At 42.0% G+C, this 27,933-nt stretch overlaps 1 protein-coding gene across 1 annotated transcript in view; it reads right to left on the bottom strand.

Annotated features, from left to right (window-relative positions):
* Positions 1–4,509: 4,509 nt before the first annotated feature.
* CARMIL1 (capping protein regulator and myosin 1 linker 1) overlaps positions 4,510–27,933 on the bottom strand; it is a 140,928-nt gene continuing 117,504 nt past the window's right edge. Inside the window, exons 33-37 of the mRNA XM_081205775.1 lie at positions 25,915–26,344; positions 22,655–22,727; positions 18,566–18,799; positions 17,769–17,909; positions 4,510–5,558 (exon numbers count right to left, since the gene is read on the bottom strand). Coding sequence (XP_081061901.1) covers positions 5,437–5,558; positions 17,769–17,909; positions 18,566–18,799; positions 22,655–22,727; positions 25,915–26,344 — 1,000 coding nt within the window. The 3' untranslated portion in view covers positions 4,510–5,436. The remainder of the gene's footprint in view (positions 5,559–17,768; positions 17,910–18,565; positions 18,800–22,654; positions 22,728–25,914; positions 26,345–27,933) is intronic.

Here is a 27,933-nt window from a genome sequence, read left to right as displayed (position 1 = left end):
TGTCTATGTTTGGTTGTCTCAGTTATTGGCTTATTTTGTCTTCATGATTGTATAGTAACACAATGCAAACAAGCTAAGCTTCTCGCACAGTACTGAACAATAAGTATTGACAAAAATGACTGCCGTTGCCACACCACATTCTATTTGCTATTTTGTAAGAATGTTCGCAATCAAATTCTCTTTTTGCAAAAGAAAATGACTGTCTCACAGATGGATAAGTAAAGCCTTATCCAACCTCCCAACCCTCAAATTATCAAAAGCTGTTACAAGTTTCAACAAGCTTTTCTTCAAGCTGTAAGATGCTGCTAGAAGTAGAGTAAAGCATTTATAGGAGTACTGAATTGTTCAGCATTCAGATCAGCCTTCCATTGAACAAAAGCTTTCGATAAGAAGTACTGCAGAAGGCCTGGAATCCTAGGACTTGAACCCCAAATTTAGGAGAGCAGAGGGTAGATTCCTCTTCCACTCCTGAGGAACATTATTTGCTTGTAAATATGTGTAGTACAAATTATATTTCTTAAAGATACTAGTCTCTGCTGTGCCTTGATTTCCCAATGGGAACACAACCCTGGGTGAGTACCTGGAGACCCCTGAAATTTTTTGCTGCTTGGCAGAGATTAGGGGTGGTGCACAATCTCTGTAACAATATGTTACTGGTGCAACATGGGAGCTGCTAGCCCATGTCACTCACCTGAAATTAGCACTATCACCTCCCAGATATAAGCCTGAAAGCAAGTTAGAAGCAGCAGTTACGAGAAAGAGTCAGAAACCAGGAAGTCCCTGGTTCCAATCTTGTTTTGGGTTTGACCTTAATAGCTGGCCTTAGGGCAACAGTTATCTCTGAGCCTCAGACATGCCACCTGAAAACAGGGAAAGTGCATCCTGTCGACCTTAGTTGGGGTAAGGTTTACTGTCAACGTATGTGAAGTCCTTTGAGCATGCAGGAAAAAGTAATTATTTTTTGCTGAAAGGCAGCTGTGGTCTAAATTATTCCACCACCATACAAAGCTCTTAAATATGGATTATGTCCATGGCCTCGGTCAGCATATCACAAGGTGTGAATACAAGGTCAGGTCAATAGCTGTGAATACCAATACTAACTTTCTTCAACAGACATACTTGTTAAGCGGAATAAATATAGCCCAGGATAAGTATCACAAATAGCCTCCTAAAGTTCAAACAATTCAGACATACAACTGAGTGCAAAATTATGTGGAATTTTAGTTTTAACTTTATAAATGTGGAATTTTCAATGATAATATACAATTGCATGTCTGCTGGATGATTTAAGACTACAAAGAAAACACGCTTATCTGCCTCACAGCATACAATTTAAATTGAACCTGACACACATGGTTCTGCCAAACAAGCCTTTTCAAAGCAGCTGAGAAGATATTTGATAGGAAAACAGGCAGCAGCCCACTAAGGGGGGTCTTTGAACGTTGAAATAAACAGTCAAAGTGGGGGAATTGATCAAAGACATGCTGATAGCTGAACAAAGTTGACACATCACTTTCCAGTCAGACCCTGCTATGCAAGAACAGCTAAAATAAAAATTTGATTCTGTTTTGTTTAAAAAATGATCAAATCCTAACCTTATTTTATTTGTAATATTTATGCTGAACACCTAGGGTCTGAAGAACAGAAAGATATGAAAGCCTGCAACATTTCCACCAACATATTTCCTGCATATCCAGCAACATTGAAAAGCAATTCACCAAGGCACCTATCTTGAAGAAATATGGAGAGTGGAACTCATGGCTAGATGCTGCTGATGAAAATGTGTTAGCCCCCTCTGGTTAACTGTTGGTGGAATGCCATGGACTTTTAGCTAGGGTGCCACAAACTTGTCTACAATGCTTTTATGCTGAAAGGAAGTAAAAGACTGGTCACAAGGATGCAATACCATGTAATGTGGGATAGTGAAGATGACTGCAGTGTGTGTGTGTGTGTGTGTGTGTGTGTGTGTGTGTGTGTTTCAGTGAAGCTACATTGGTGCAACCCACAATCTCCCTCTGTTCATACTCTTAGTCCATTCACTCCATTCTGTGTTGTGGCTTTGGGTAGAGAAATCTTAGCGTCTCACACTGTCTACAGGCAGTCTGTTTTAGCTCCACCCTCTAGTGATGCTCTTACTAGAAGACTCCTGTCTGACAACCAAGAGGAGGTACTTCCCAGAATTGAAAGAATGCCCCATTCTAGAACTACTAGATAGATCACTCTGTTACTAGCCAGGCAGGCAGGGATGAGTTGGAGAGCTGGACAGGCCCTCCCCATAGCACCTCAACACTACCTGTAGCCAAGAGTAGGTGCGACTGCAGATGGAAACGACTGCCTTTGCCAGCAAACTTCTTAGGAGAGAAAGGGAGTCTCTGCCCTTCAACTGCTGTTGCTTGCTGATCTGAATTATGCTTACACAAAGAAGCCTTTTTCTGTAGTGATTGCCTGACTTTGAAATACCCTACCTGGGGAGGTTCAATTGGCATTATCATCTCTTTGATGCCTGCTTAAGCCATTTTTGTTTGCTCATGAAGTTTAAAAGGGTTACATTTGTTTTTGCTGCATTTTTTTTTAGCTGTTGTCGTTTAGATGTATGCTGGGTTTTTTCTTTGAATGATTATGTTTCACTTTTATTTTATTTGGTTATTGTTGTCAATTTTCTTGGAATCTGTTTAGATGAAGGGTGGCTTGGAATGCAATTAATTAAGTAAACCATCCCCCCCCCCTTACCATAGCTCTGGAAGGGAAAAAGCACAACAATATAAGCAAGCGTGGTCCCTTCCATTATTGGCTCTGGAACCACGTAAAAGAATCAGCAACCATCCCTCCAACTTTTTAATTTCAAGATTAAGGTGGCACTGAAACATAGTACTCTATGGACACTGATGGGACAATCATATTGGCAAACCTGTTGGGTTTTACATTGACTGGTAATGTAACAAACATCTATGCCACTGTCCCTTTGCCGACCTACAATGCTCCAATCAACACTGCAAGCTGCATTAACTTCCCAAAAGGGTTTTTTCTGCCAGAGGGTTTTGGAGAAAAAAGCTTATGGGAAATGAGGGGAGAGACTTACTTCATTTCCCCATCTGCTGTGCCTTTCAGCAGTCATTTAGAGAGTTAACTTTGCTGAATTCAAGCAAATTGGATTTGTGCAGATAGCAGCCCTATCCCTTTCCTGGACACAGTCAATCTAATTAAAACAACAGTTCTTCTAAGAGAGCTTTTATATCCTCCTCTGGTTCTACATGTTCACTTCCTCATTGGAAGAAAGAAAGAAAAATGACTCGAAAGATGGAAAAACCCAGGGTCACTTTGCTTTGCTCACCAGATATGGTTACGAACAACCTTCCTGGAATAATATTACCTAAATGATTATTGTAGAGAAAAAGATTAACGTTTCAAATGTTTAACCTTACCTTTCTGGTTCACTTGATCCCATTTATTTTCATAGAACCCACTTATACTAATAATAATGGCTGTGGCATAATAGATTAAATAATGGTAGAGTTGACCTCTGCCTTCTTACGTGTTGAATTACTTCATTCACTGTATTATAGGTTGAAAGAGAAGATTGGCAGTAGTCCTCTAAGGTAAAGGGCTTGTCTTGAGGGCAAACCATGTTACACGTAACTGTCTGAACAGTCTTTATTTTTATTTTTTAAAGCAATTTTAGGATGCTACATTTTTTAGCAGAGAAGGATATGATACTTAAAAACTCTCCCTATCCTTTGCCAAAGCTATCCCTCTTTATGCAATTGCAAATGTCTATTTATAAAAGGAAATTACATACTGGGACCTTGCATGGAGGAAGCAATGCAAAGGGGCAGTGCTGAGCAGGAAAGGGTTAAGCATCACTCGTTTTTCCACTCAAAATGGCAGGAATATTTTTCATTAAAAAAAAAAATGCTGTGGATTCACTACTCTCATTTGCATGTAACATGCCTTTTAACTAAGGCCAGGGCAGCCCTGCACACAGAGCCCTCCCCTCTTAAACCAAGGCACGCCTGATATGACCAACTTTTCTTAATTTAGCCTCCATTAGTTTTGATATTTGGTTATCAGTAACAGAACATTTTTTGTTACTGTTGGTTAAGCAAACCAATTAATGAACAGATACACATCGGTGTTTGATCCCTTGGTGACAGAGAAAGGTAGACATGAAAAAAAATCTGTCTGGCAAAAAAATCTGTCACTGGCAGAAACATACAGAAAGCATCACAATAGAATTGTGTAAAGATGATGTGTTGTTTTGCAGCAATATGCCTCATATTCTGCATTCAGAAGAAATGATTGACTTTAAAAATAAAATAGCGAAGGTTTTTTTTTGTCCACATGAAGTTACTTGCTACATTATGTACAAAAATGATTTGAAATAATTTAAATGCTAAGTTTGCCTATATTTAGGGTTTGAAAAAAATGTACTGGAGTATGGAACTATAGATTTATAATTTATAAATATACAAAGGCTTCGAGAGAGTATTTCTTTAAAATTAGAAATTCAAATTCCAGTTGTAAAATCATTTTTATTGGTACAAATATACATTATGAATAAACTCCCTTCAGCGTGTATTATAAGCAGATGCCTGTGAAATATGCAAAGAAAAAAAATGAAAGATTGCTTTTACAGACAAGAATCTACTTTTCTTTCAAAAGTACATGTTAGAAGCTAGAGCAAATGCAGACTGACCCCCCAAGGTGCCCTCTAGAAAATACCAACAGTAATAAAATGTCCATTGGCCGCATTCCAATCAACAACAAACATTTACTTATGGATATGGAAGCATATCAAGTTATTAGTAATTCTGGGTTGTTGTTTTGTGCTTTAGAACAGTACACAAAATGTAGGATATTGTGTTCTTATATACAGTACAACAAACGAGAAAAAAGGTCTCCCAAAGGAGAATGTAAAAATCATATCCAAGCATCTAATATATATTATTTATACAAATTATTTTATTAGTGTGCTCTGTTGATATAATTACAATGTGCAATTGCATTCAGCAAGAATATATTTATAAAGTAAGTTGCGTGCAAGTTTGACACATTTACATTCAGCAGTACAACACCTCTCATGCTGTACAGTGTGGGTTAGTGTAAGAAATTGTCCAGTTCCTTTGCTTGGGGTTTCCTCCCGCAAAGCCCCGCAAAGCAAGGCATTATTTTTATAGCTGCTTCAGAGAAATTCAAGTAGAAGACATGAAAAAGTTGCTGGCTTTTGCAAAGGCGTGAAAGGGAATGTCTGGAATAGTACAGATCAGGAAAAAACAAAGGATCAGAGTCATGAAGTTCAGTTACCAGTGCAATCACCTACACTCCCCCCCCCCCATTTCCAAATGCTCCTCTATAAAAGGAGAGTAATTGATCAAAAAAGAGGGATAAGCGGTACCCTTACTGTTACAAAAGAGCACTGCCAAACATACAACCAACCAACTAAACAAAAATAAAATCTTTATCAGCTTCTTCACCAGAGTCACTGGACTTGCTTCCCTGCTGACCATCTTTACTTAAAGACCTCTGTTTCTGCTCCTGGTGTCCTGGGCTTCTCTTTGGACCTGTATCAGAAGACAGAATGTTGAGTTGGCAAGTTGAGGAGTGGACATCTTAATTTGCTATGACCCCAGAGCTATTCACTATGACCCCAATATCTGCTCTGTTGCTCCAAATTGTTCATTGATTAGAGTTCTGTGTAACTCAAAAGCTCATATCCTACGTTCCAAATAGAAGCTGGTTAAAATAGTAAGATACGGCCAACATCCAAAGGATATCACAGATAGTGGCAGGATTTCCACAGTTATCATGTATGGCAGGGCACAATCACCATTGACAGGAACTGTCACATTTTCCTGAGCGGAAAGCTCACTCAGAGGACAGGCACTTTCAAAGCGGCACGAATCAAGTTAGGCCCTGCACATGGGGCCCTATCAAACCCAAAGAAGCCATGGCTGTAGTGCTTTTCAATAGTTTGGTACTTCTTGACCAGAAAGGGATCCATGTGTAACTTTTCCATGATTGGAGAGCAGAAATTACCTCATTACTATGCAAGTGGAAACACTAACTTGAAACCAACAGAAGGTGGCAGAAATACATTAATTTAAACCAAACCAAAACCTATGAGAACTTGTTTACATTGTAAATGTAGCAGCAGCTTTTATAATAAATGAACACAGCAATACTTAACATCTGTTTAAAAAGACAAGATATTGGTAGTTTTTAATCATATATAAAATCTACAACTAGCCTTACCAAGCAGCCAAGTTGTTGTTGCTGTACAGACAATTTTATCTCCCAAGGAGAGAAATGGTTTGCTTTTGACTTCCAATGCAATCTTCTTATATTGCACACATTGTCAAACTCATTTCATCATAGGCAAAAAGTGGGTAAGTATAACGCAGGAGATTAGAGCAAATTGTTGCCTCCTTTTTTTTGCCCACAGCAGAATGCATGTTATGTGGAATGCATTATAAAGAACAATGTGCTTGACTATGCACAGGTCAACAATTATACCAATAATCCTTCCCTAAGATAATAACTGAAATTGCTCTCATTCTCTTTAAAGCTCTGATGAGTCACATATGGAATGAGGCATATTCTCAACACAGAATAAATTCCTCCATGTTTGGCAAGTGAGCACATCTGCTTGTTTCCTATTATTCAGAATTGACCAAAAAGACAATTCCACTCTATTCATTATCAATGTGAAAACATACTCACTGGAAAACTAAATGTAAGACTAAGAATTCTGAGAGAAAAGAAGAGAATGGGTGAAAACCCGTTTTTTTTAAAAAACTAAAAATCAGATTTAAAGGTTTGATTGCTGAGCTGCAAAACATGGTAATTTGGTGATATAAGGCCCATTTATTTCAGCACTGAATAGGTAAAAGATCGAACTTTTTTGCTGCAGTGCTTTTGTTCAACACAGCATTTAAAAACCTGCAGGGATGAGAAGTACTTCCTAACATACAAAAATGAATAATGTAGTTGGGAAAGAAATATTTTCATGTCAGATATATATATATTTGCTATTCATTAAGACTGCTACCCTGTGAGGAACATGTAACTGTCTCCAAAATTGATACTGCACATTAGAGTTCATTTTCAGAAACTAACTTTCTCAGGAAGAAGTCTGAGGAACTGAGGCACATAGTGGTGACAATGGCCAAATTAAAAACTGAAACATCACTAGGTCTGGATGCCATCCACAGAAGAGTTCTTAAGGAATTCAGATGTGAATTTGCAGATCTTCTAACAAAAACATCACATGCCCTTAAGATCAGCTCTTATACCCGAGGACTGGAAGGTGGCCAGGAGAACAACAGTTTTATGAAGGGAACTAAAGGGGAGCTGGTGGGAGGTTTAAATGCAGAATTACCATGCATACAGAAGAACAAGTCTTGCTAAAGCAGAACCAGCAGGGCTCCTACAAGAGTAGGTCCTGTCTCACTAACCTATTAGAGATCTCTGAGAGTGTCAATGAGCACACAGAGGAGATCCAGTTGACACTGTGTACTTTGAAAATGCTTTCATAAAGTACCTCACCAAAGACTCCTGAGTAAGTTTATCAGTCATGGAATAAGAGGAAACATCCTCTTGTGGATCAGTAGGTGGTTAAGGAACAAGAAGCAGAGGGTGGGAATGAATGGACAATTTCCCCAAGGTACAGTTCCTAGAACACTAATTCCAGTTAGCTCTTTTCTAGATTCGCTACAAAGCTGTAGTTCTGAGGAGCTGTCCAAGCTGAGCTGGGCTGTCCTGATGGCTCTTAAATCAGGAACTAGATTGGATCAGGGCATCATTAAGGCAGCATTAAAAGAAGCATGATTCTGAACACCAGTTGGCTAGGAATCACAAATGGGGAGGGTGCTGCTGTGCTCAGGCATTGATTAGTCACGGTGGGAATACGATGCTGGTCTAGATGAGCCTTTTGGCTTGATCCAGCAGAGGTCATCTTTGGCACTGATCTATACGGAAGTGCCCATGATAGCTGTTTTTATTTATTGCAATACTATGTTTTCAGTCTGTATACCTTTGTATGTGAAAGCACAGTTTATAAATATTTATTTATTTATTTATTATTAAATATAAATATTTAAATAAATACAAATGAATAAAATGAATGAAAACACAGGTACTTCAGGCATGAGAGCTTTATTAGGATGTGTAGCTAAGTCTCCAGTAGGTCTAATGATGCTAGGAAATCCTGCTCCTTGATGGATGGCACAATGGATTTCACACTTTCAACTTTGCCAGGAGTTGCTTCAGGTAAAAAAATGCCCACACAGCCCTGTTTTCTGGCCCTGGGGGGGGGGGGACAGGGAAAGGAGAGACCCTGGAATGCCTCTGGCCCTAAGACATTCCTACGTCTAGCATATGGCAAACCTTTAGCATGTTTACACATACTGTATTTTTCGCTCTATAGCACGCACTTTCCCCCCTCCAAAAATGAAGGTGAAATGTGTGTGCGTCCTATGGGGCGAATGCAGGCTTTTGCTGAAGCCTGGAGTGCGCACCGACCCCTCTCTCTCTCCAGGCTTCAGGAAGCTATCCGTGAGCCTGGGGAGCCCGCGGGAGTTCCCGCAGGCCTCCCTAGGCTGCGGATAGCAGCCTGCTGCCCGGAGCGCAGGGCGCACTGAAGCAGAGCGCCCCACGCTTCGGGCAGATATCTGCAGCCTAGGGAGCCCTGCGGGAGTTCCCGCGGCTGGGGCGGGGAATAATTTTTTTTTCTTTATTTCCCCCCCCCCAAAAAAACTAGGTGTGTCCTATGGGCCGGTGCGTCCTATTACGGTGAATATATCCTACTATGCTCAGTGGGGCTTACTTCTAGGTAATAGGATTCCAGCCTCAGATTTTGAGAATCAAACCACTTAATAAGGTTTTACAAATATATATATATATATATACACATATATGTGTGTGTGTGTGTATATATATATATATATATATATGCAGGTTTTGGTGTCTTCGGGTGTCTTCCCGTGTAAGAGTTGGGGTGTCTAGGCGACGTTTCGACGAGGTCTCACTCGTCATCTTCAGGCTGGTGCTTTCGGCTTCTTGTTACTAGAACAGAGCAGGATCTCAGTGTTTGAGTTCCTATAAATACTGTTGAGGGGGTGTGGTGTATAGCCTCCAACGTTCTGGGCAGAGAGGAAGTTCCCAGGTTAATGTGCCTTTTCTTCTTTTGTTCATTAATTACTTGAGGGATATCTTGAGTGATTACTTGAGTGATATTCTGAGTACCACTTAGGAGGGTCATTAGGTGTGGATTAGTTGCTAAAGCTTTCGTGTCTTGACCTCTTGAGCTTGTGAAGAGTTTTTCTGAGAAGATGGCTGTACTGCACTTAGTTGTGCTCTGGCTTGGCTTCGTGTATAGGGGCGAGCTGTGGTTTTGTGCCCTGTGCCAGCCAGATCTGTGTAGGGATTGCAGGGGGGTGCAGCATCCGGAGGTGCCACTATGGTTTGGCTACTGGATGGTGTCTGTAATTTATCTGTGGAGAGGGTCTGGGTTTGGGTCTGGTGTGGTTGATTGGAGATGGCGTTCTGTGTGCCTCTGGTTCTGGTGTCGGTTTTTGTGGGGAGGGCTAATTTCCAGATGTCTGGCAGGCGGGACGTGTCGTCACGCTTGTTCATGTTGTGAGGGTGTTTCTCTATCTCGATGGCTTCCATGATTATTCTCTTGTGGTGATGTTCCATGTTAAAGAGCAATTTGGAATCTGCAAAATTAATTTCGTGTCCTGTTTCTTTCATGTGTTGGTAAAGAGAGGAAGTTTTTTCTTCTTTTTTGACGGCATTCTTGTGTTCTGCGATCCGTGCATTTATTCGTCTGTTTGTTTGTCCAATGTACGTGGCTGGGCAGACTTTGCAGGGTATTTCATAGACCCCTTGGTTTTCTAACTGGATTTTATCTTTTGGGTTTCTGAGGATATTGGCTATTTTTTGGTTGGTGCAAAAGGCTGTTTTGATATTGTGTTTATGGAGGATTTTGCTAATTTTATCTGTAGTGCCCTTGATATAAGGAAGGAGGGCCATGCCATTGTTTTCTTCTGTGTCTTGGTTTTTGGGGGGTGTTTCTTTTTGGATTAGCTTCGTAACCCTGTTTTGCTGGTATCCGTTGGCGATTAACACATTTGAGAGATTCTGTAACTCAGTTGTCAAGTGGTCTTTGTCAGCCAGGCGTTTGGTTCTGGAGATGAGAGTCTTGGCTACGGAGTTTATTTGTGCAGGGTGGTGGTGTGATTGTGCATGTAAGTAGCGGTTGGTGTGTGTTTTTTTCCGGTAGATAGTGTGTCCTAGGGAGCCATCAGGTTTTTTGTAGATTAGGACGTCAAGGAAGGGAAGTTGGTTGTTGGCTTCTATTTCCATAGTGAATTGTATTTTGGGGTGTAGGCTGTTGAGATGTGTGAGGAAGCTATCTAGTTTTTCCTTCCCGTGTGGCCAAATTACAAAGGTGTCGTCAACATATCTGAGCCAAAGTTTGGGTTTGTGTTCTGACTTGTCTAAAGCATTGGTTTCAAAGTGTTCCATGTACAGATTTGCGATGACCGGTGAGAGGGGTGATCCCATAGGTGCTCCTTCTATCTGTTTGTATCTTTGTCCATTGTGGATGAAGTACGTGTTGGTTAGGCAGTGGTTGGTCAGGTCCAGGATGTATTCGGGGGGATTGTATTTGTTTTGAATGGCTGTCAAGGCTTCATTAATGGGCACTTGTGTGAAGAGAGATACAACATCGAAGCTCACAAGTAGGTCATCGGGATGTAGGTTTTGCTTCTTTATTGTTTCTATGAACTGGAAGGAGTTTGTAACGTGTGAAGCGATAGATTCTGCATAGGGCTGAAGTTGCTTAGCGAGAAATTTAGCGAGATTTTGTAGAGGTGAGCCTATGGAGCTGACTATTGGTCTGAGTGGTGTTCCTTCTTTGTGTATCTTGGGGAGACCGTAGAGTTTGGGGCATCTGGATGATTTTTCTCTGGGGATGATTCTTAGCTGGATTTCTTCACTGATAGGAGAGGCTTTTATTTTGGATTTGGTGGTTTTTTCCAGATAGGTGGTGGGATCTGTTTTTATAGGTTGGTAGGTAGGGTCTTGGAGTAGATTTGATAGTTTTGCTTGGTAGTCCGATGTGTTCATCACAACAGTGGCATTACCTTTGTCTGCTGGGAGAATGATTATGTTGTTGTCTTTCCTCAGGTTGGTGAGTGCTTTCTGTTCTTCTTTGTGTAAATTGCTTCTGGGTGGTTTGCTGGAGCAGAGGATGTTGGTGACTTCAAGTCTGATTTTATTGGCTTCATCTGGGTTGATTTTGGTTAGGCTAGCTTCCACTCCGCATATGATGTTTTCCGTGGGGATGCGTCTCGGGGCGACTGCAAAGTTGAAACCTTTGGAGAGTACTTTGGTTTCAGTTGAGGTGAGGATCCTGTTTGATATGTTATGTACTGTTTGTTTCATGGGTTGTTGTGGAGGGTGGCTGGGCTTCTGGCGTTTCTCTAGTTTGTGGAGTTTGTTGGTGTGTATGTCTGTCTTATGTGAGGACTCTGTTTCAGCTCTCCAAACGGCTAGTTGTTTGCATTTGTCCCAGAGTGCAGGGTGGATTTTGTTACAGAGTTTGAGGTGAAGAGTGAGCAGATCTTTGTTGGTTTGGTTTAGTAGGTATCTTTTCTTATGTAGTTCGTTTCTGATTAGGGATAGTTCAGTTCGTTTCAGGATCCTTTCGGTAGCTGGGGTTTTAGAGTGGAATTTAAGTTGGAAGCATGTTGGAAGCCAATAAAATCAGACTTGAAGTCACCAACATCCTCTGCTCCAGCAAACCACCCAGAAGCAATTTACACAAAGAAGAACAGAAAGCACTCACCAACCTGAGGAAAGACAACAACATAATCATTCTCCCAGCAGACAAAGGTAATGCCACTGTTGTGATGAACACATCGGACTACCAAGCAAAACTATCAAATCTACTCCAAGACCCTACCTACCAACCTATAAAAACAGATCCCACCACCTATCTGGAAAAAACCACCAAATCCAAAATAAAAGCCTCTCCTATCAGTGAAGAAATCCAGCTAAGAATCATCCCCAGAGAAAAATCATCCAGATGCCCCAAACTCTACGGTCTCCCCAAGATACACAAAGAAGGAACACCACTCAGACCAATAGTCAGCTCCATAGGCTCACCTCTACAAAATCTCGCTAAATTTCTCGCTAAGCAACTTCAGCCCTATGCAGAATCTATCGCTTCACACGTTACAAACTCCTTCCAGTTCATAGAAACAATAAAGAAGCAAAACCTACATCCCGATGACCTACTTGTGAGCTTCGATGTTGTATCTCTCTTCACACAAGTGCCCATTAATGAAGCCTTGACAGCCATTCAAAACAAATACAATCCCCCCGAATACATCCTGGACCTGACCAACCACTGCCTAACCAACACGTACTTCATCCACAATGGACAAAGATACAAACAGATAGAAGGAGCACCTATGGGATCACCCCTCTCACCGGTCATCGCAAATCTGTACATGGAACACTTTGAAACCAATGCTTTAGACAAGTCAGAACACAAACCCAAACTTTGGCTCAGATATGTTGACGACACCTTTGTAATTTGGCCACACGGGAAGGAAAAACTAGATAGCTTCCTCACACATCTCAACAGCCTACACCCCAAAATACAATTCACTATGGAAATAGAAGCCAACAACCAACTTCCCTTCCTTGACGTCCTAATCTACAAAAAACCTGATGGCTCCCTAGGACACACTATCTACCGGAAAAAAACACACACCAACCGCTACTTACATGCACAATCACACCACCACCCTGCACAAATAAACTCCGTAGCCAAGACTCTCATCTCCAGAACCAAACGCCTGGCTGACAAAGACCACTTGACAACTGAGTTACAGAATCTCTCAAATGTGTTAATCGCCAACGGATACCAGCAAAACAGGGTTACGAAGCTAATCCAAAAAGAAACACCCCCCAAAAACCAAGACACAGAAGAAAACAATGGCATGGCCCTCCTTCCTTATATCAAGGGCACTACAGATAAAATTAGCAAAATCCTCCATAAACACAATATCAAAACAGCCTTTTGCACCAACCAAAAAATAGCCAATATCCTCAGAAACCCAAAAGATAAAATCCAGTTAGAAAACCAAGGGGTCTATGAAATACCCTGCAAAGTCTGCCCAGCCACGTACATTGGACAAACAAACAGACGAATAAATGCACGGATCGCAGAACACAAGAATGCCGTCAAAAAAGAAGAAAAAACTTCCTCTCTTTACCAACACATGAAAGAAACAGGACACGAAATTAATTTTGCAGATTCCAAATTGCTCTTTAACATGGAACATCACCACAAGAGAATAATCATGGAAGCCATCGAGATAGAGAAACACCCTCACAACATGAACAAGCGTGACGACACGTCCCGCCTGCCAGACATCTGGAAATTAGCCCTCCCCACAAAAACCGACACCAGAACCAGAGGCACACAGAACGCCATCTCCAATCAACCACACCAGACCCAAACCCAGACCCTCTCCACAGATAAATTACAGACACCATCCAGTAGCCAAACCATAGTGGCACCTCCGGATGCTGCACCCCCCTGCAATCCCTACACAGATCTGGCTGGCACAGGGCACAAAACCACAGCTCGCCCCTATACACGAAGCCAAGCCAGAGCACAACTAAGTGCAGTACAGCCATCTTCTCAGAAAAACTCTTCACAAGCTCAAGAGGTCAAGACACGAAAGCTTTAGCAACTAATCCACACCTAATGACCCTCCTAAGTGGTACTCAGAATATCACTCAAGTAATCACTCAAGATATCCCTCAAGTAATTAATGAACAAAAGAAGAAAAGGCACATTAACCTGGGAACTTCCTCTCTGCCCAGAACGTTGGAGGCTATACACCACACCCCCTCAACAGTATTTATAGGAACTCAAACACTGAGATCCTGCTCTGTTCTAGTAACAAGAAGCCGAAAGCACCAGCCTGAAGATGACGAGTGAGACCTCGTCGAAACGTCGCCTAGACACCCCAACTCTTACACGGGAAGACACCCGAAGACACCAAAACCTGCATTCCTGTACCCGTGAAAATCTACGAAAGCATATATATATATATATACACACATATATGGAATTAAACATTAAAGCACTTAGTCTGCTTTATACAGAGGAGAGTTACCAGAATTGCTGTGCTGTTCCTTAAGCATAAACCTGAGATAGGAAAGCACTGAACAAAAATGCCTATTAAGTTGACTAAAGGTTTCAGGAGGGATGTATTGTAACTGACACTAATGAACTTCAAACTCAACTTGTAAATACCGTATTTAATTTTCTAAGTACAGCTCTTCAAAGAGACAGGTGCTTAATCACTAGGCGTAATCAAACCGCTGAGCAGTTACACTGTTTACATTTGGAGTTTAGCATGGAGAATTGAGAGTGCTGTTGATTCTTGAGAATGTGACCAAATGTTAAGCCAGTGGGCTGGTTGGCATGTCATACTAAGCCAAACCATGGCTTAGGGCAGGTATCAGGGCTCCTGGTGAGGAGATTGTGGCCTCTTTGTTCTTCCCTTGTTGTTTTGCTGAGCTAAGCAGCAGCTTGACTTAGTGCAGCGATGGAGAATTGGATCTAGCTGGCCAGCTAAACCAATAAGCAGAAGTTTGGACTACATGCTAAGCCAAGCCATGGCTTAGCTCAGTGTTGTGCAGCAGCAAAAGAAGGGGAGAGCAAAGGGACAGCTATCTCCTCCTCAGGAGTCTACACACTCATGTGTTCGGGCTTACAGTGGTACCTTGGGTTAAGAACTGAATTCGTTCTGGAGGTCCATTCTTAACCTGAAACTGTTCTTAACCTGAGATAACACTTTAGCTAATTGGGCGTCCTGCTGTCGCCGCACGATTTCTGTTCTCATCCTGAGGTAAAGTTCTTAACCCGAGGTACTATTTCTGGGTTAGCGGAGTCTGTAACCTGAAGCGTATGTAACCTGAAGCATCTGTAACCCGAGGTACCACTGTAGTGTGACATGCAAACCAGCCCAATGTTTCTTACTGAACCAGCCTTCCCTGCAGAAGCAAGAACCTCTCATAAGGACATTCCTTTTCTAGAGATACGCTACTGGGTCAGAAATGAATTGGATTAATATTACACTTGGAGATTTCTACAGCAGGCAACAACTGATGCCAAAATGCATAGGACAAAGACCTATGTACTACTACCTGAACCCATATAAAGGATGTGACTGTTGTATCCGTTGCAGAGTTGCAAACATTTCCTGCCCCTTTAATCTGCAGCCCCCGCAAGGCACATGTATCACTCACTGCAGTAAATGACCGAGGCAAATTATTTCAGATTTTGAAGCCTGATTAGCTCAATCAGCAGCATTCTTAGCCTCATTTATTTATACAGTGGTACCTCGCAAGACGAATGCCTTGCAAGACGAAAAACCCGCAAGACGAAAGAGTTTTCTGTTTTTTTAGTCGTTCCACAAGACAAATTTCCCTATGGGCTTGCTTCGCAAGACGAAACGTTCTTCCGAGTTTGTTTCCTTTTTCTTAAATCCGCTAAGCTGTTAATAGCCGCTAAGCCACTAAGCCGTTAATAGCCGCTAAGCCGCTAATAGCCGTGCTTCGCAAGACGAAAAAAACGCAAGACGAAGAGACTCGCAGAACGGATTAATTTTGTCTTGCGAGGCACCACTGTATTATACAATTTAGCAGCCCAAATAATGAAAATGTCATGCTTTACATATCCTGATATTTTGCATGCTTTCATCATTTTTGCCAAGCAAATTGTGTCAATGATTTACTGGTAAAGGCACCAATTAACTGAGTGTGTTGGTCCACGTACATTTGTTTTGAACTGTTTTCAATGCTGCTTTTTAAAAATCTGAGGGTGTTATGGTGAAGAGTGGGGAATAAATAAAATGAATAATAATAAAGTTACGGGGGCAAGCGTGAAATGGGAGCCAGACATAACACAGAAGTATAGGTTGCACAAACAGAACTGTAACTTAAAAAAGGGGAGCAGGAGGATATAACTTTTAACCAGTCCTAACATATACCAAGAGGTAACAATAGCAATACACCTAAAATGTTCTAATCGTACACTTCATACTTGCCAGGGAGCTGGGATGGACTGGAGGTTTCTATAGGGGCTGAACATGTGGTCAAAATTCATGGGAGGAGTGTTTTCAGTTACCCCACCCCTTGCTTTTGGAAACCTTATAAAATGCTTATAAGCAGCTGCTGCTGCAGGAGACGGCCTATGAGCAACATCATAGGAGGTGTGTTTCTAGAACTAAGGCGAAACCTTGGAGCTCCCTTGTTATTTTTGCTATTGGATGCTGCACCTTGTTTCAGTAATCTTGTTACATTTATAGTATTGAAATGTAGGTTTTTAATGTTCTTATATTTGCTATTGTTTTGCTACGTTATTTTGGAGTTGTTTTGCAGTGTTTGTTTGAAATGCACTCCTGTTTTCTTTGTTGTACGCTGCTTTGAGCATGGTTGTGGTTGTGTGTGTGTAAATGGGATACAAATAAAATGAATGAATGAATGAAAAATCCAGTTTTGCCTCTTTGTAATGTGTGAAATGTCTGTGAGCATCACCGTACCTCCCTTACTCAGCAGATGGAGCACTGTAGAGCTTTTTTAATGAAAGAACTTGTGAAGAGTCTGCTAGAACAGGTGAATGGACTATGAAGTCCACCTCCCTCTTCTCACAATGGCCAACCAGAAGCAGGACCTAAGCGCAATCTGTATTGAGATTCAACTTCTGCCAGCCAATGACAGGAGTTCTCTGGGTCAAAGCAGATGGTACACAGAAGGATTCTTTGTATCTAATGCGCAGGTTTTTAGAAATGTGAATACTGCACCAGCTTAGGGAGTGGGAGTGATATTTATCGGGATAACAACAGATGAGGAGGGGCAATTTAACCTTGCCCTTGCATGCTGAGGTCTTGAGGAAAATTCTTCCCCACAAATTGGTATTTGCACTGGTAGGAAATCTGCATTTGATGCCCAGGGAAATATCAGCTTCAGAGGCAGCATTTTCTGCAGGGCTGCAGCAGGATTAAATTCTGTCTTCATGCCTCCTGCTGTCACAGTAACTACCAGCCCCTCTGGAGAATGCTAGCTGAATTGTTTTGAAAACCCTGCATGTTAAATGTAAAGATGCATTTAACATTAGCCTCCTGCCTAGCTTGGCCCTATGACCGAGAAAGAAATGATGGAGGCTGCAGATAACACAAAAGATAATGGGAGATATAATTAGCACCATGGGCTAGAATGGAAACAAACCCTGCAGAAGGGCGAGGCGTGTGCGTGCATGCAATTAGAACAGATAATATAGGTAAATTAACACATTATTATGACCAGACATTAAGGTCATATTCAGAATCAGGAACTTTGCAAACTGACTTCCAATAGCTGAGGACACGAACAATTATACCATGGGTAGTCAAACTAAGGCCCGGGGGCTGGATCTGGGCCAATCGCCTTCTAAATCTGGATTGCGGATGGTCCAGGAATCTGTGTGTTTTTACATGAGTAGAATGTGCCCTTTTATTTAAAATGCATCTCTGGGTTATTTGTGGGGCATAGGAATTCGTGCATCCCCCCCAAAAAAAAATATAGTCTGGCCCCCACAAGGTCTGAGGGACAGTGGACCGGCTCCCTGCTGAAAAAGTTTGCTGACCCCTGAATATTATACAAAAGGGGGGGGGGCTGGAGAAATATACTAGCATTCTCACCTTCGTGTGAAAGAGATCTGACAGCTAGTTGGGGGCTGCTCTGTCCATCTTTTTCTTTATCAGAAGGAACCCTCTTCAGAATGGGGGGAAGAAGAGCAGTTTTAGGGGAACCTGGACCAGATGGAGACTCTGGGATATCCTCTGTGGAAACACAGTGTGCACACAGAAAAATTCAGTCACCAGCTGCACAGTATCTAGGAAATTCGTTCACATAAACCCTCACACAACCAACCAACCAACCAACCAACCCACCCACCCAAATGTACTGATTTAGTTTTTGAAAGCATGATAGAGGAGGAACAGCCTCAAAGCTAAGAGTCTCCTCTCCAAAGTGGGTAAGCTGGAAGAAATGAAAGTGCTGAAGGGCTACGTGGCAATAAAGCACAATAGAAGGGCCTAAGAAGTTGTTTAAATATGTTCCAACAAAGCCTCAAAAAAGTTTTTAAAAATCTGTATTTCAATATTCAGAAATGTGGGGAAACAATTTGCCTAATCAGACACAAGAAGAATGTAGTAATCTTTGAGACCTTTAGGGAAGTACTATAATGCAAAGGCTACAAATTAGTACCTCAGTGTTTAGGGGAATATCTCATTCTCTCTTATAATTTACCATTGCAATCCCATTTCTAGCATTTAAAAGATTAGTCAGGATTAGCAGAGAACAATTGAAAAACGCTGCCAAACAAAATAATAACCATTATCTTATCTTCTGAATTTTCTCTTCGGTATTTAACTATTGATTTTTCCACACATAAGCCATTGTGCTAATGCTAGCATAGTGTACAGAGGCTTCTCACCAGTCCGAGAGGCAGATCGTGGCTTCTGAGGAACTGTTGGCCGTCCTGCTAGGCTGGGCTTTACTGCTTGGAGTGGAGGCTTTGGGCTGGTAGGTGTGCTGGAAGAACTTCGTGTCCTGGCCCCAACTTCTGTCTTTGGTTCAGCCTTTGTGATTTTCTCTGATGAGGTTACAACAGAGTCACCTTTACTCAGGGCAAACCGGTTCTCCGGAGAAGACTGGTGGAGCTTGGTAACTGAAACAAAAGGACCCAGCGAACATTGAGACCAGGGGTGCAGCGTATTAAAAAGTTTCTAGCCTCTAGTAGGTGCAGAGAAAAACACAGAGGGATGTGTGTGGACTGAAAGTTACTCAGGAAAAATAAAAGCTGCTACTTTTCCCCAAGTGTCCTCTTTTCTGACCAATGTGAATATAGTCATTGACAAGCAATATCAGTGAGACATCCAATAGATTTTCCATCTCTGTGGGAGCTTTAGAAGGAGAATGTGCCCAGATTCCTGGAATGATTTGGGCCGATATATCACTACTCTGACTTTAGAAACTGGCTTGATTCTCCTGGTCATTAGCACTTTAAGCAGGACGTAGGGTACATGGTTGGCTCCTCAATGGGGCCCAGGTTGATGACTGTAAGACATGAGGGAATGAGTGGGATAATCTGATATAGTCAGTTTCCATAGAGGAACACCTGAGCATTAGACACAAGCCTGATGATATGGAGAGTGTGTGAGTACAGAATACTTACTCCTTTACTGTCAGAAAATATCACCACCATCCTATTATTCTCTGAGGTCTGGCAACAGCTGTGTGCTCCAACAGAAAGCTTTATGAGGCAGAGAGAAACTGGGCTGAGGCTTAGAAAGCCCCCAAATATCTCAATGGACCTTGGGCAGATCTACTCTCGTCATTTATAACGTTAAAAAGGTGTTGTGAAAATGTGACCAACAGAGCAGTGAGCCACCAGCAATGGAAAACTGCCATTAAGCTTTCTAGAGTGTTATATTTAATAGCGTTCAGAAGATCAATGTAGATCCAGCCCTTATGTCAGTGAAAGTCTGAAAATCGCTGTGGAGCTGCCCTGAAGACTGGTGTCCAGACAGGTCAACAGAGAAAGAGCCAAAATCCCTCAGTAAAGCCAAGGGATCTTGATTCACCCACCATTCAACCTAGGATGGCTAATCACACAAACATCTTGAAGGTTGTTTTGGGGTGGATGTATTTCACAGTTCTATAAAATACAATGGCCTGTGAATTACCATCCTGGAATTCTAAGGAACATAAAGATGCTTAAGTCTGCCTGGGTGATGCTTTCTTTTTTTATTCTCAAATATATATACCGTAGATTCCGGCGTATTAGGCGACTGGGTGTATAAGACGACCCCCCAGCTGCTGCAGTGGCGACAGCTTCGGCAGCCTCCAAAGCAACAGCGGGTGGCGGTCTCCACACTGGGAGGAAGCCGCCCGGTGCCCACTGCTGCCTCGGAGGTAGTACCCGGTGTATAAGATGACCCCCGACTTTTAAACCTCTTTTCCAGGGTTAAAAAGTCATTTTATACGTCGGAATCTACGGTAGCTTATATATGCTAGGCTTATATACACACACATGTATAACATGTAGGTTTTTTGTGTCAAATGGAGAAAGCAGTTTTTCTACTTACTGAACATCATGCTATCCTACTGAAGCTACTTGGCCAGTCAACTAATGCAGAACATTATATCCCAAACTCATAACTTGGCCCAGCTACCTGCTATTTTACTTCTAAATTCAGAGCTAGGTGATTCAGGATGCAGGCCACTTTCCAAGACATTCTTCTACCTTACATAGATGTTTTTGTACTTTGACTTGTACATGTGTGCATGCATTCTGTGGCTAAAAGTGTATTATCTATGCGAACAAGATGTTCTTCCAATTTTTAATTCACATTTTTGGGAGAGTGTTTGAGAAATACTGGTATATGTTCAAACATTCTTGTAAGATAGATCTGTGAGAACTAAATGTTCTCTCTCCCAGAATTATTTAAATATATGGACCACATTTTCCCACCAGTAACATCTTTCTTTCCAATATATATTCTGTTGTCTTCAAAACCCTCTCCCCGTATCCATCAGCTAAGCTCATTTCAAAGAGAAGGCTTATGTGGTCAAAACCAAAAAGGATCTTAGCACATGCACATTGTATATATAGGGAGCAAAGCAAATGTTTGTGCAGCTGGTTATGTGTCATTTAGACACCATTTTCTCCCTGGAAGCATGAAACAGAACTTCCCTACCCCCTGAGCATTGCATAAATCAGCTCTGGAGGAATCCTTAGAACAGATTTTATGGTCACACACAGAGGTGACAAGCCACGTTAGTTCACCTGCGCAGCTTAAACTCCTTGCATTAGCAAAGGTGGAACTTTTGGCCCTTCAGATGTTGCCGAACTACAACTCCCATCAACCCCAGCAAGCATAGCTATTGACCATGATGGCGACTGCAGTTCAACAACATCTGGAGGGTCAAAGAATCTCTGCACCCACACTAGCAAAACTGTTTCTAGGTGGTCCAACTTTCCATACCAAGTTGGCCACAAGAGTACTTCAACATGGAACCCCCAGGCCACACACTGCCTTGCTGTGTGTGGGGCGTTCAAAATTTGATACACCCTAGCCTTTGTGCTGCCTTTCCAAAGCTGGGTAAGTGAGGTGCTGGCTTTGGGAAGAAGGAGTGAGGGCTCTGGCAGGGTCCCAAAGCTCTCCCATCTCCTCCCCAAAGCTGGGAAAGCACTAACTAGGCTTGGGAAGGAGGTGGGAGGACACTAGGACCCTGTCAGACCCCTGATAGCTCCTTCTCAAAGCCCAGTGTTTCCCTTACCCAGCTTTGGGAAGGTGATGCGAGCTAGGGTAGTGGTGTGTCAAATGGGGCCACATGTTGGACCAACCTGTTTTAGCTGGATACAGCCCAATCTGTCAGGGATCATATAGTAGGTATACCAGCCACAGCCAAAAACAAACAAGACCACCTCTTCTCTTTCTGCTAAATGCTTTCCCCAATTTCCCCTCTTCTTGACACAGATATGAAGTTCACTAGGGCCACACTTTGCCCAGCTGTGCTTCGCACAGATGGAGTTGTTTGCATTTAATAAAAAGAGAAAATACACAGTTAGGATGTTTCAGAAGTTAAGAGAAGATGAGAAGCCAAAGTAGCAGTGACAGCGGCTACATTTTACATATTGGTTAAAGTCAGGCAGCCATTTTATATCCTTGAAGTTCCTTAAAGGAGTTACATACATTTTGTGAGGAACCATGGAAAAATGCCTTTTTTCACCCACAGACAAATGAACATTATTTCTGGCACTAATAGGTTCTATTCTACTTCTTAGCAGGTGTCTTCCACTCTAAAATTCCTTAAAAACTGAAATGCGTTTCTTCCGTCTCTATTTGCATTCATAAGGCAGATCTATAAAGGCTGGAGGGCAAATCCACAGCACACTCTTAGAACCACTTTCTTCTGTGTTCCCATCACTGCTGACTGGAACTTGATTTCCAGGCCTGGCATAGAGGATGCTACTAGTTAATTACTCCCTGTTGGAAGCGTTCTAGGTTAGCTTCCCCACAGTGTAGTGAATGAAAATGAAGCAAACTGCTAAGCAACTGACACCAGCTACACGTAAGACAGATCAGAATTCTGCCCTACAGAGGGAGTCAAGGAATATAGCAAAGTAGGTCAGCTTTCACAAATATACGTAACATGTCTCTACTATGTAAAAATTGGACAGGATATGAGTTAATATAATTGCACTTTTTTTTTAAAAAAAAGCAAGATTTCAAAAGGGGGTTGTGTCAAGGAGGCCAGATGTAAAAGAGGGCAGTTGTGCAGGGAATTTGAGCAGGTGTAGTTTGCACGGCAAGGTGTGGATATGAGGAAAATGGAAACTAATTTCCATGGTATTGTGCAGATAAGGCTCGATCTGCATGGCTGTAATCACTCTTAACAATCAAGTACATTCACAAAAACTATATTACTTTTAATCATTCATTTGTACTAACTGATCAGCAACAGCAAGCTTGTGGACACTAGTTAATGAAGTAGCATTTTACTAATAGCAACGCACCTGTAGCACCTCCATCCAGCCGTTCTGAATTCACTGAGAGATCTGTTGAGTCTCTTGAATCATTCCCTAATTTCTTTAAAACAGAAAGAAAGAAAAGTGTGATAAGGAATCCTTGAAAATTAGCAGAATTCTCTGAACTTGGTTGATAGACCACCATTTTCCAAGGCTCTGGACTATGATTACTAGCATCATCAAGATCCCCATCATCATTAAATCAATCATTATTCATATTCTTATTTCAATTATATCCTGTTCTTCTTTTTGCCAAGGACTCCAGGGTAACAAACATGAAATTAAAACATCTCTCTGTCCATTTTATGTTGGGCAGCCTTTGAAGAATGTTTGAAAACTCCAACTGGTACAAAACAGGACAACCAGACTGCGAACAAGGACCGGTCAAAGAGAATATATTTTGGTGGTATAAAAATACCTATACTGGCTGCCAGTATGTTTCTGGGCTAAAAGTGGTGAGATGAGTGCCTTAGCCTTTGAAGCCCTGAATGGCTTGGGGCCCAGGAATCTTAAGGACCACCGGGGGGGGGGGAATTCATTCGAATGGTGGAGCTCCCTTCCTAGACATGTGCACCTGGTACCTACTCAACAATCTTTTTTGGTCCCTGGTAAACTCCATCCTGTTCACCTCTGCCTTTGGTGGCCTTTATTAAGGCCTGAGATCCTTGTAGCTGCCCTTTGCTGGTCTATCAGCTGTCTTTCTTTCTTTCTTTTTTACATCTAGCTTTATTATTTTCACTGCAGGTTCACATTTTTGTTTTTAACTTTATTCATAAAGGTGTTAGGAATTAATTCAACAAGGCTGGATAAATATTTATTCCAATCTCGTTGCATATCTGCATTTCTCTTGCACTTTCTTCACTCTGCAAGGGGGGGGAAAATTCTGAACAGCCTTTTTTTTGGCCTCCATGTACTTACGGTTTCATTAAAAAAATGAATCTATTAACAGAACATCATTTCCCCATGATGATATCAAAGTAGCATTGTGCGCAAACTTAATTGTAATCCCATTCAAGCAGTTTAAATCCCATTTAGGAACATAAGAAGCTGCCTTATATGGAATCAGGCTGTTGTAGCACATCCAGCTCAGTATTTACGCTGAATTGCGGTGGCTCTCCTGGGTTCTATATGGGGGGGGCACCCCCTACCCTACCTGGAGGTGCCAGGGCTGAATCTGAGACTTTCCATAAACACAGCAGATGCCTTACCCCTGAGCAATGGCTCTCCTACTTCTGTACTCAAACAGGTGGCAACCAGGATGCCTTTATGAAGTCGCGTGAACTCCCTTGTCCTACTTTAGATTTACTACCACCTGTGTGCCCAGACTTGATCAGTTTTTATATGGCATTGAACGCTTTTCTTGACACTGTGCTACATCACATCTGAACAACAGTAAATAACTATCACATTTCAGCAGTCCTTGGTTTACAAGTACATCTCTGCATTATAGGATGTGTAGTCTAAATTAGTTGTTATTGAACACCCTGAGTTGACGTTTAGGTAAAGGTAAAGGGACCCCTGACCATTAGGTCCAGTCATGACCGACTCTGGGGTTGCGGCGCTCATCTCGCTTTATTGGCCGAGGGAGCCGGCATACAGCTTCCGGGCCATGTGGCCAACATGACTAAGCCGCTTCTGGCGAACAGAGCAGTGCACAGAAACGCCGTTTACCTTCCCGCCGGAGCGGTACCTATTTATCTACTTGCACTTTGACGTGCTTTCAAACTGCTAGGTTGGCAGGAGCACGGACCGAGCAATGGGAGCTCACCCCGTCGCAGGGATTCGAACCGCTAACCTTCTGATTGGCAAGCCCTAGGCTCTGTGGTTTAACCCACAGCGCCACCTGGGTCCCTGAGTTTACATTTACCGTAAGCAAAATCTACGCTTTGGGAAGATGGCTAGCCTGTGACAACTCACACGTTGATGAACTACAACTCCCAGCATCCTTCACTGTTGGCCATGCTGGCTGAGGCTGATGGGAGTTGGGAGTCCAATAACATCCGGGCAGCCACAGGTTCCCCACTGCTGCTTTGAAAGCATTCTTCTCCCTGTATTTTCTAAAAGTTGAACACATCTTCAATGTGTGCACGTTTAGCTTTACATGCTTGGCAAAATTAAAATAAATAAAAATAAAAATGGGACGAGCATCCGGGAAATTTGTCCCCCCCCCCCATTAAACCCATTAGGGACACCTGCCTCTGCTGTAAATCAACTTCCTGGCATCCTCTTTTTATCTTTGGAGATGAAATTTCTAGATAATAGAATTTCATCTTAGTAAACTAGGTCAGAAATAAAATAGATTTACTATCATGTACCCATATCTTATAGCTAAAACCATTTCTACACATAAATAAGGTAATGCACATAAATTACAAAGTAGGAACATACATCACACAGGAATAAAACATTAAATAACTTTTATCAACTGCATCAAAAAATCCTGGAGGTTAAGGCTTTTTGGTTGGAGTTTCTTCACTCTTTCTAGCCAACACCAGATTTTGTAACTTGTTGGATTAGGCCAATAATATCTATTCCAATTTCACATATACGTGTGGTACTCGGGAACGTAATCCCCACGTAAGTGGGAAATCGCATGTATTTTTTTAACCTATTTGATATCTAACTGCACTTCATAGCAACTGCAAACAATACCATCTCCCAAATCTCATTAGTCTTACCGTTGCTTGCTGGAGAGTTCTGTTTTAAACCATCTCAAGTGCTAACTAAGCCATGCTACTTGGTCTTATTTGCACTGCATTTGTCCCTAGAGCTAATATTAAAATCTCTTCAAACGCTAGGTGGAGCAAGACCACTGCCGAATATTTGCTTGGAGAGAAGACTAATCCCCTATTCACTGATCTTTCACTGTTCCTGCGAATTCACACAAAAAACACCCCCACCCCGCCCAACATTTGCCATCTTTTCATCTAGCACACACCTGCTCCTTACCAGCAACTGTAGTAGGATTGTACTAGGTCGCACATCAAGTAGTAAATTCCTTAATAGTTTTTGTTCCTACCTCAGGTACGTTTAAGCAGCCAGCTGTCACGTCAACACTTAAACAAACGTGCTAATTTTTAAATAACAAATACAAAAGTATAGAAACCATAAGTCCTAATGGCAATTCTGAGTATAACTATTTTGGTCAGAATCAAATGCCTCAAGCTGGCCGCCATTATTTAGCTATGTTGTTCTGTGTAAGCCCTCAAATGAACTGCTCGGACCATTAAAATGAAAATATCACTCACCTTTTGTGCAAATGCTGCTCTGCGCTCCTGCTTAGCTTTCATTTCTGCTAAAAGTCCACTACCCATCACTTGCACCCCATACCGACGTCCTCCTTGAGGACTGCCTTTGCTGTCACTCTTCTCAAGCTTTGAGGCATCCTCTGAAGACCCCTCCTCTACTGAGTCTGGCGTTTTCAGTTCCTCATTTTTTTCAGTGTTGCCATTCTGTTCAGTCGATTTAACCTCCTTCTTTGCAGTGTCTGCTGTGGGGCCTTTGGCAGCACCTTTGGGTGCTGAGGGGTCCTCCGACACCAGAACAGTTGGAGGACGTTCAGATTTTGATCTAGATTTGATTAAATTGAGAAAGCCGCTTTTCCGAGAATCTCTTTTCTTCTTTTCATCAGTGGCTTCGCTGGAATCATTTGTGTCCGCGCCTTTTGTTGAGGATCTCCTAATAGATGAAAAGGGCACATAAGCCATAATGGCCTCATTTGGACATAATGCTAAACTACGGTTTAGTGTTACATAGACTATTGTGCTTCTGCTCTCCATATCTGGCGAGATCACAAGGAGATTGGAAGCTTTCAGTGGTATTTTGACTAACCACAGTTTTGAGCCATCATAGAACTGTAGAGTTGGAAGGGACTTCAAGGGTCAACTAGTCCAACACCCCCTGCAGTGCAGGGATCTCAGATAAAGCATTCATGATAGATGGGTACCCAAACTCTGCTTAAAGCCCTCCAAGGAAGGAGAGTCCACAACCTCCCAAGGGAATCTGGTGCAGTACTGTATTAAATTCTCCTTGCTTAAATTCCATGGTAATGCTGGCTCTAAATAAAGAATGCATTTTATATTACCAGAGAAGTCAATCTTCTCTGGTAGATTATGTCTACCAGAGACACAGTTATGTGGAGTTATCATACCTCTCTCTGGGGAAGTTCACCTGGTGCCTTCATTATATACTTTTAGGTGCCAGGCAAAAACATTCCTCTTCAACCAGGCCTCTGGCTGGTTAATATTCCACAGCCTTTTAAATGTGTCTGTGGGAAGGGGGTGGTTTGTTGTTTTGCTTTAATACTTGTGTTTTTATCTTGTATTTTTATTCTGTGAACCGCCCTGAGATCTTATGACGAAGGGCGTTATGAAAATGTAATGAATAAATAAAAAGAAAATGAATAAAATAGCATAATCAAGTAAGAACACATTCTGTTTAGTCAAGGAAACGAGGGTTTTGTGTGGTACCGAATTTTGATACCAACCTCAAAATACAGTGGTACTTAATTCATTCCGGAGGTCCGTACTTAACCTGAAACTGTTCTTAACCTGAAGCACCACTTTAGCTAATGGGGCCTCCTGCTGCTGCTGTGCCGCCGGAGCACAATTTCTGTTCTCATCCTGAAGCAAAGTTCTTAACCTGAAGCACTATTTCTGGGTTAGCGGAGTCTGTAACCTGAAGCGTATGTAACCTGAGGTACCACTGTACCTGCAATTGCTTCAGGTGAACAAAATCATCCCTCCTGCCCTAAACCACTTTGAAGAGGAAATGCAGCATTTAAGTACTGCTTGGCACACTTGTTTCACTGTCTGCTTTTCCTCACCACTGCCTTCCTCCTCAGCCTCCCTTGTTTATGCCACTCTTTAATCCTACACAATGCCCTGCAGTGCCGTGCCATGGCATGTAGCACTGGAACGTCACCAAAATATGGTGAAGCATAGGTTTTGCATGCAGAAGTTCCCAGGTTCAATCCCTGGCGTCTCCGGATGCGGCTTAGAATAGACTCCTTGCCTCAAACTCTGGAGAGCCATTGCCAGTAAATATGGAAGATGCTGAGCATCAATGGTCTCAGTATAAGGCAGCTTCCTAAAAGAATGGCTCTTCTGCTTAAATTGCAATCATAAAGAATTCCAATGAACCTAAGTGGCACTATGGTGACATAAACCCAAATATATGGATATAGACGTATTTAGCATATATAAATCACTTTAACTTACTATTGGCACAATTACGTCTATTACATTAGTGCTAGCAGTGTCATGTAC

Source organism: Podarcis bocagei (assembly GCF_964188305.1).
Source record: "Podarcis bocagei genome assembly, chromosome: 8".
Taxonomy (NCBI): domain Eukaryota; kingdom Metazoa; phylum Chordata; class Lepidosauria; order Squamata; family Lacertidae; genus Podarcis; species Podarcis bocagei.
The sequence above is the reverse complement of the archived record's forward strand: the minus strand, read 5'-3'. Positions and strand labels throughout refer to the sequence as shown.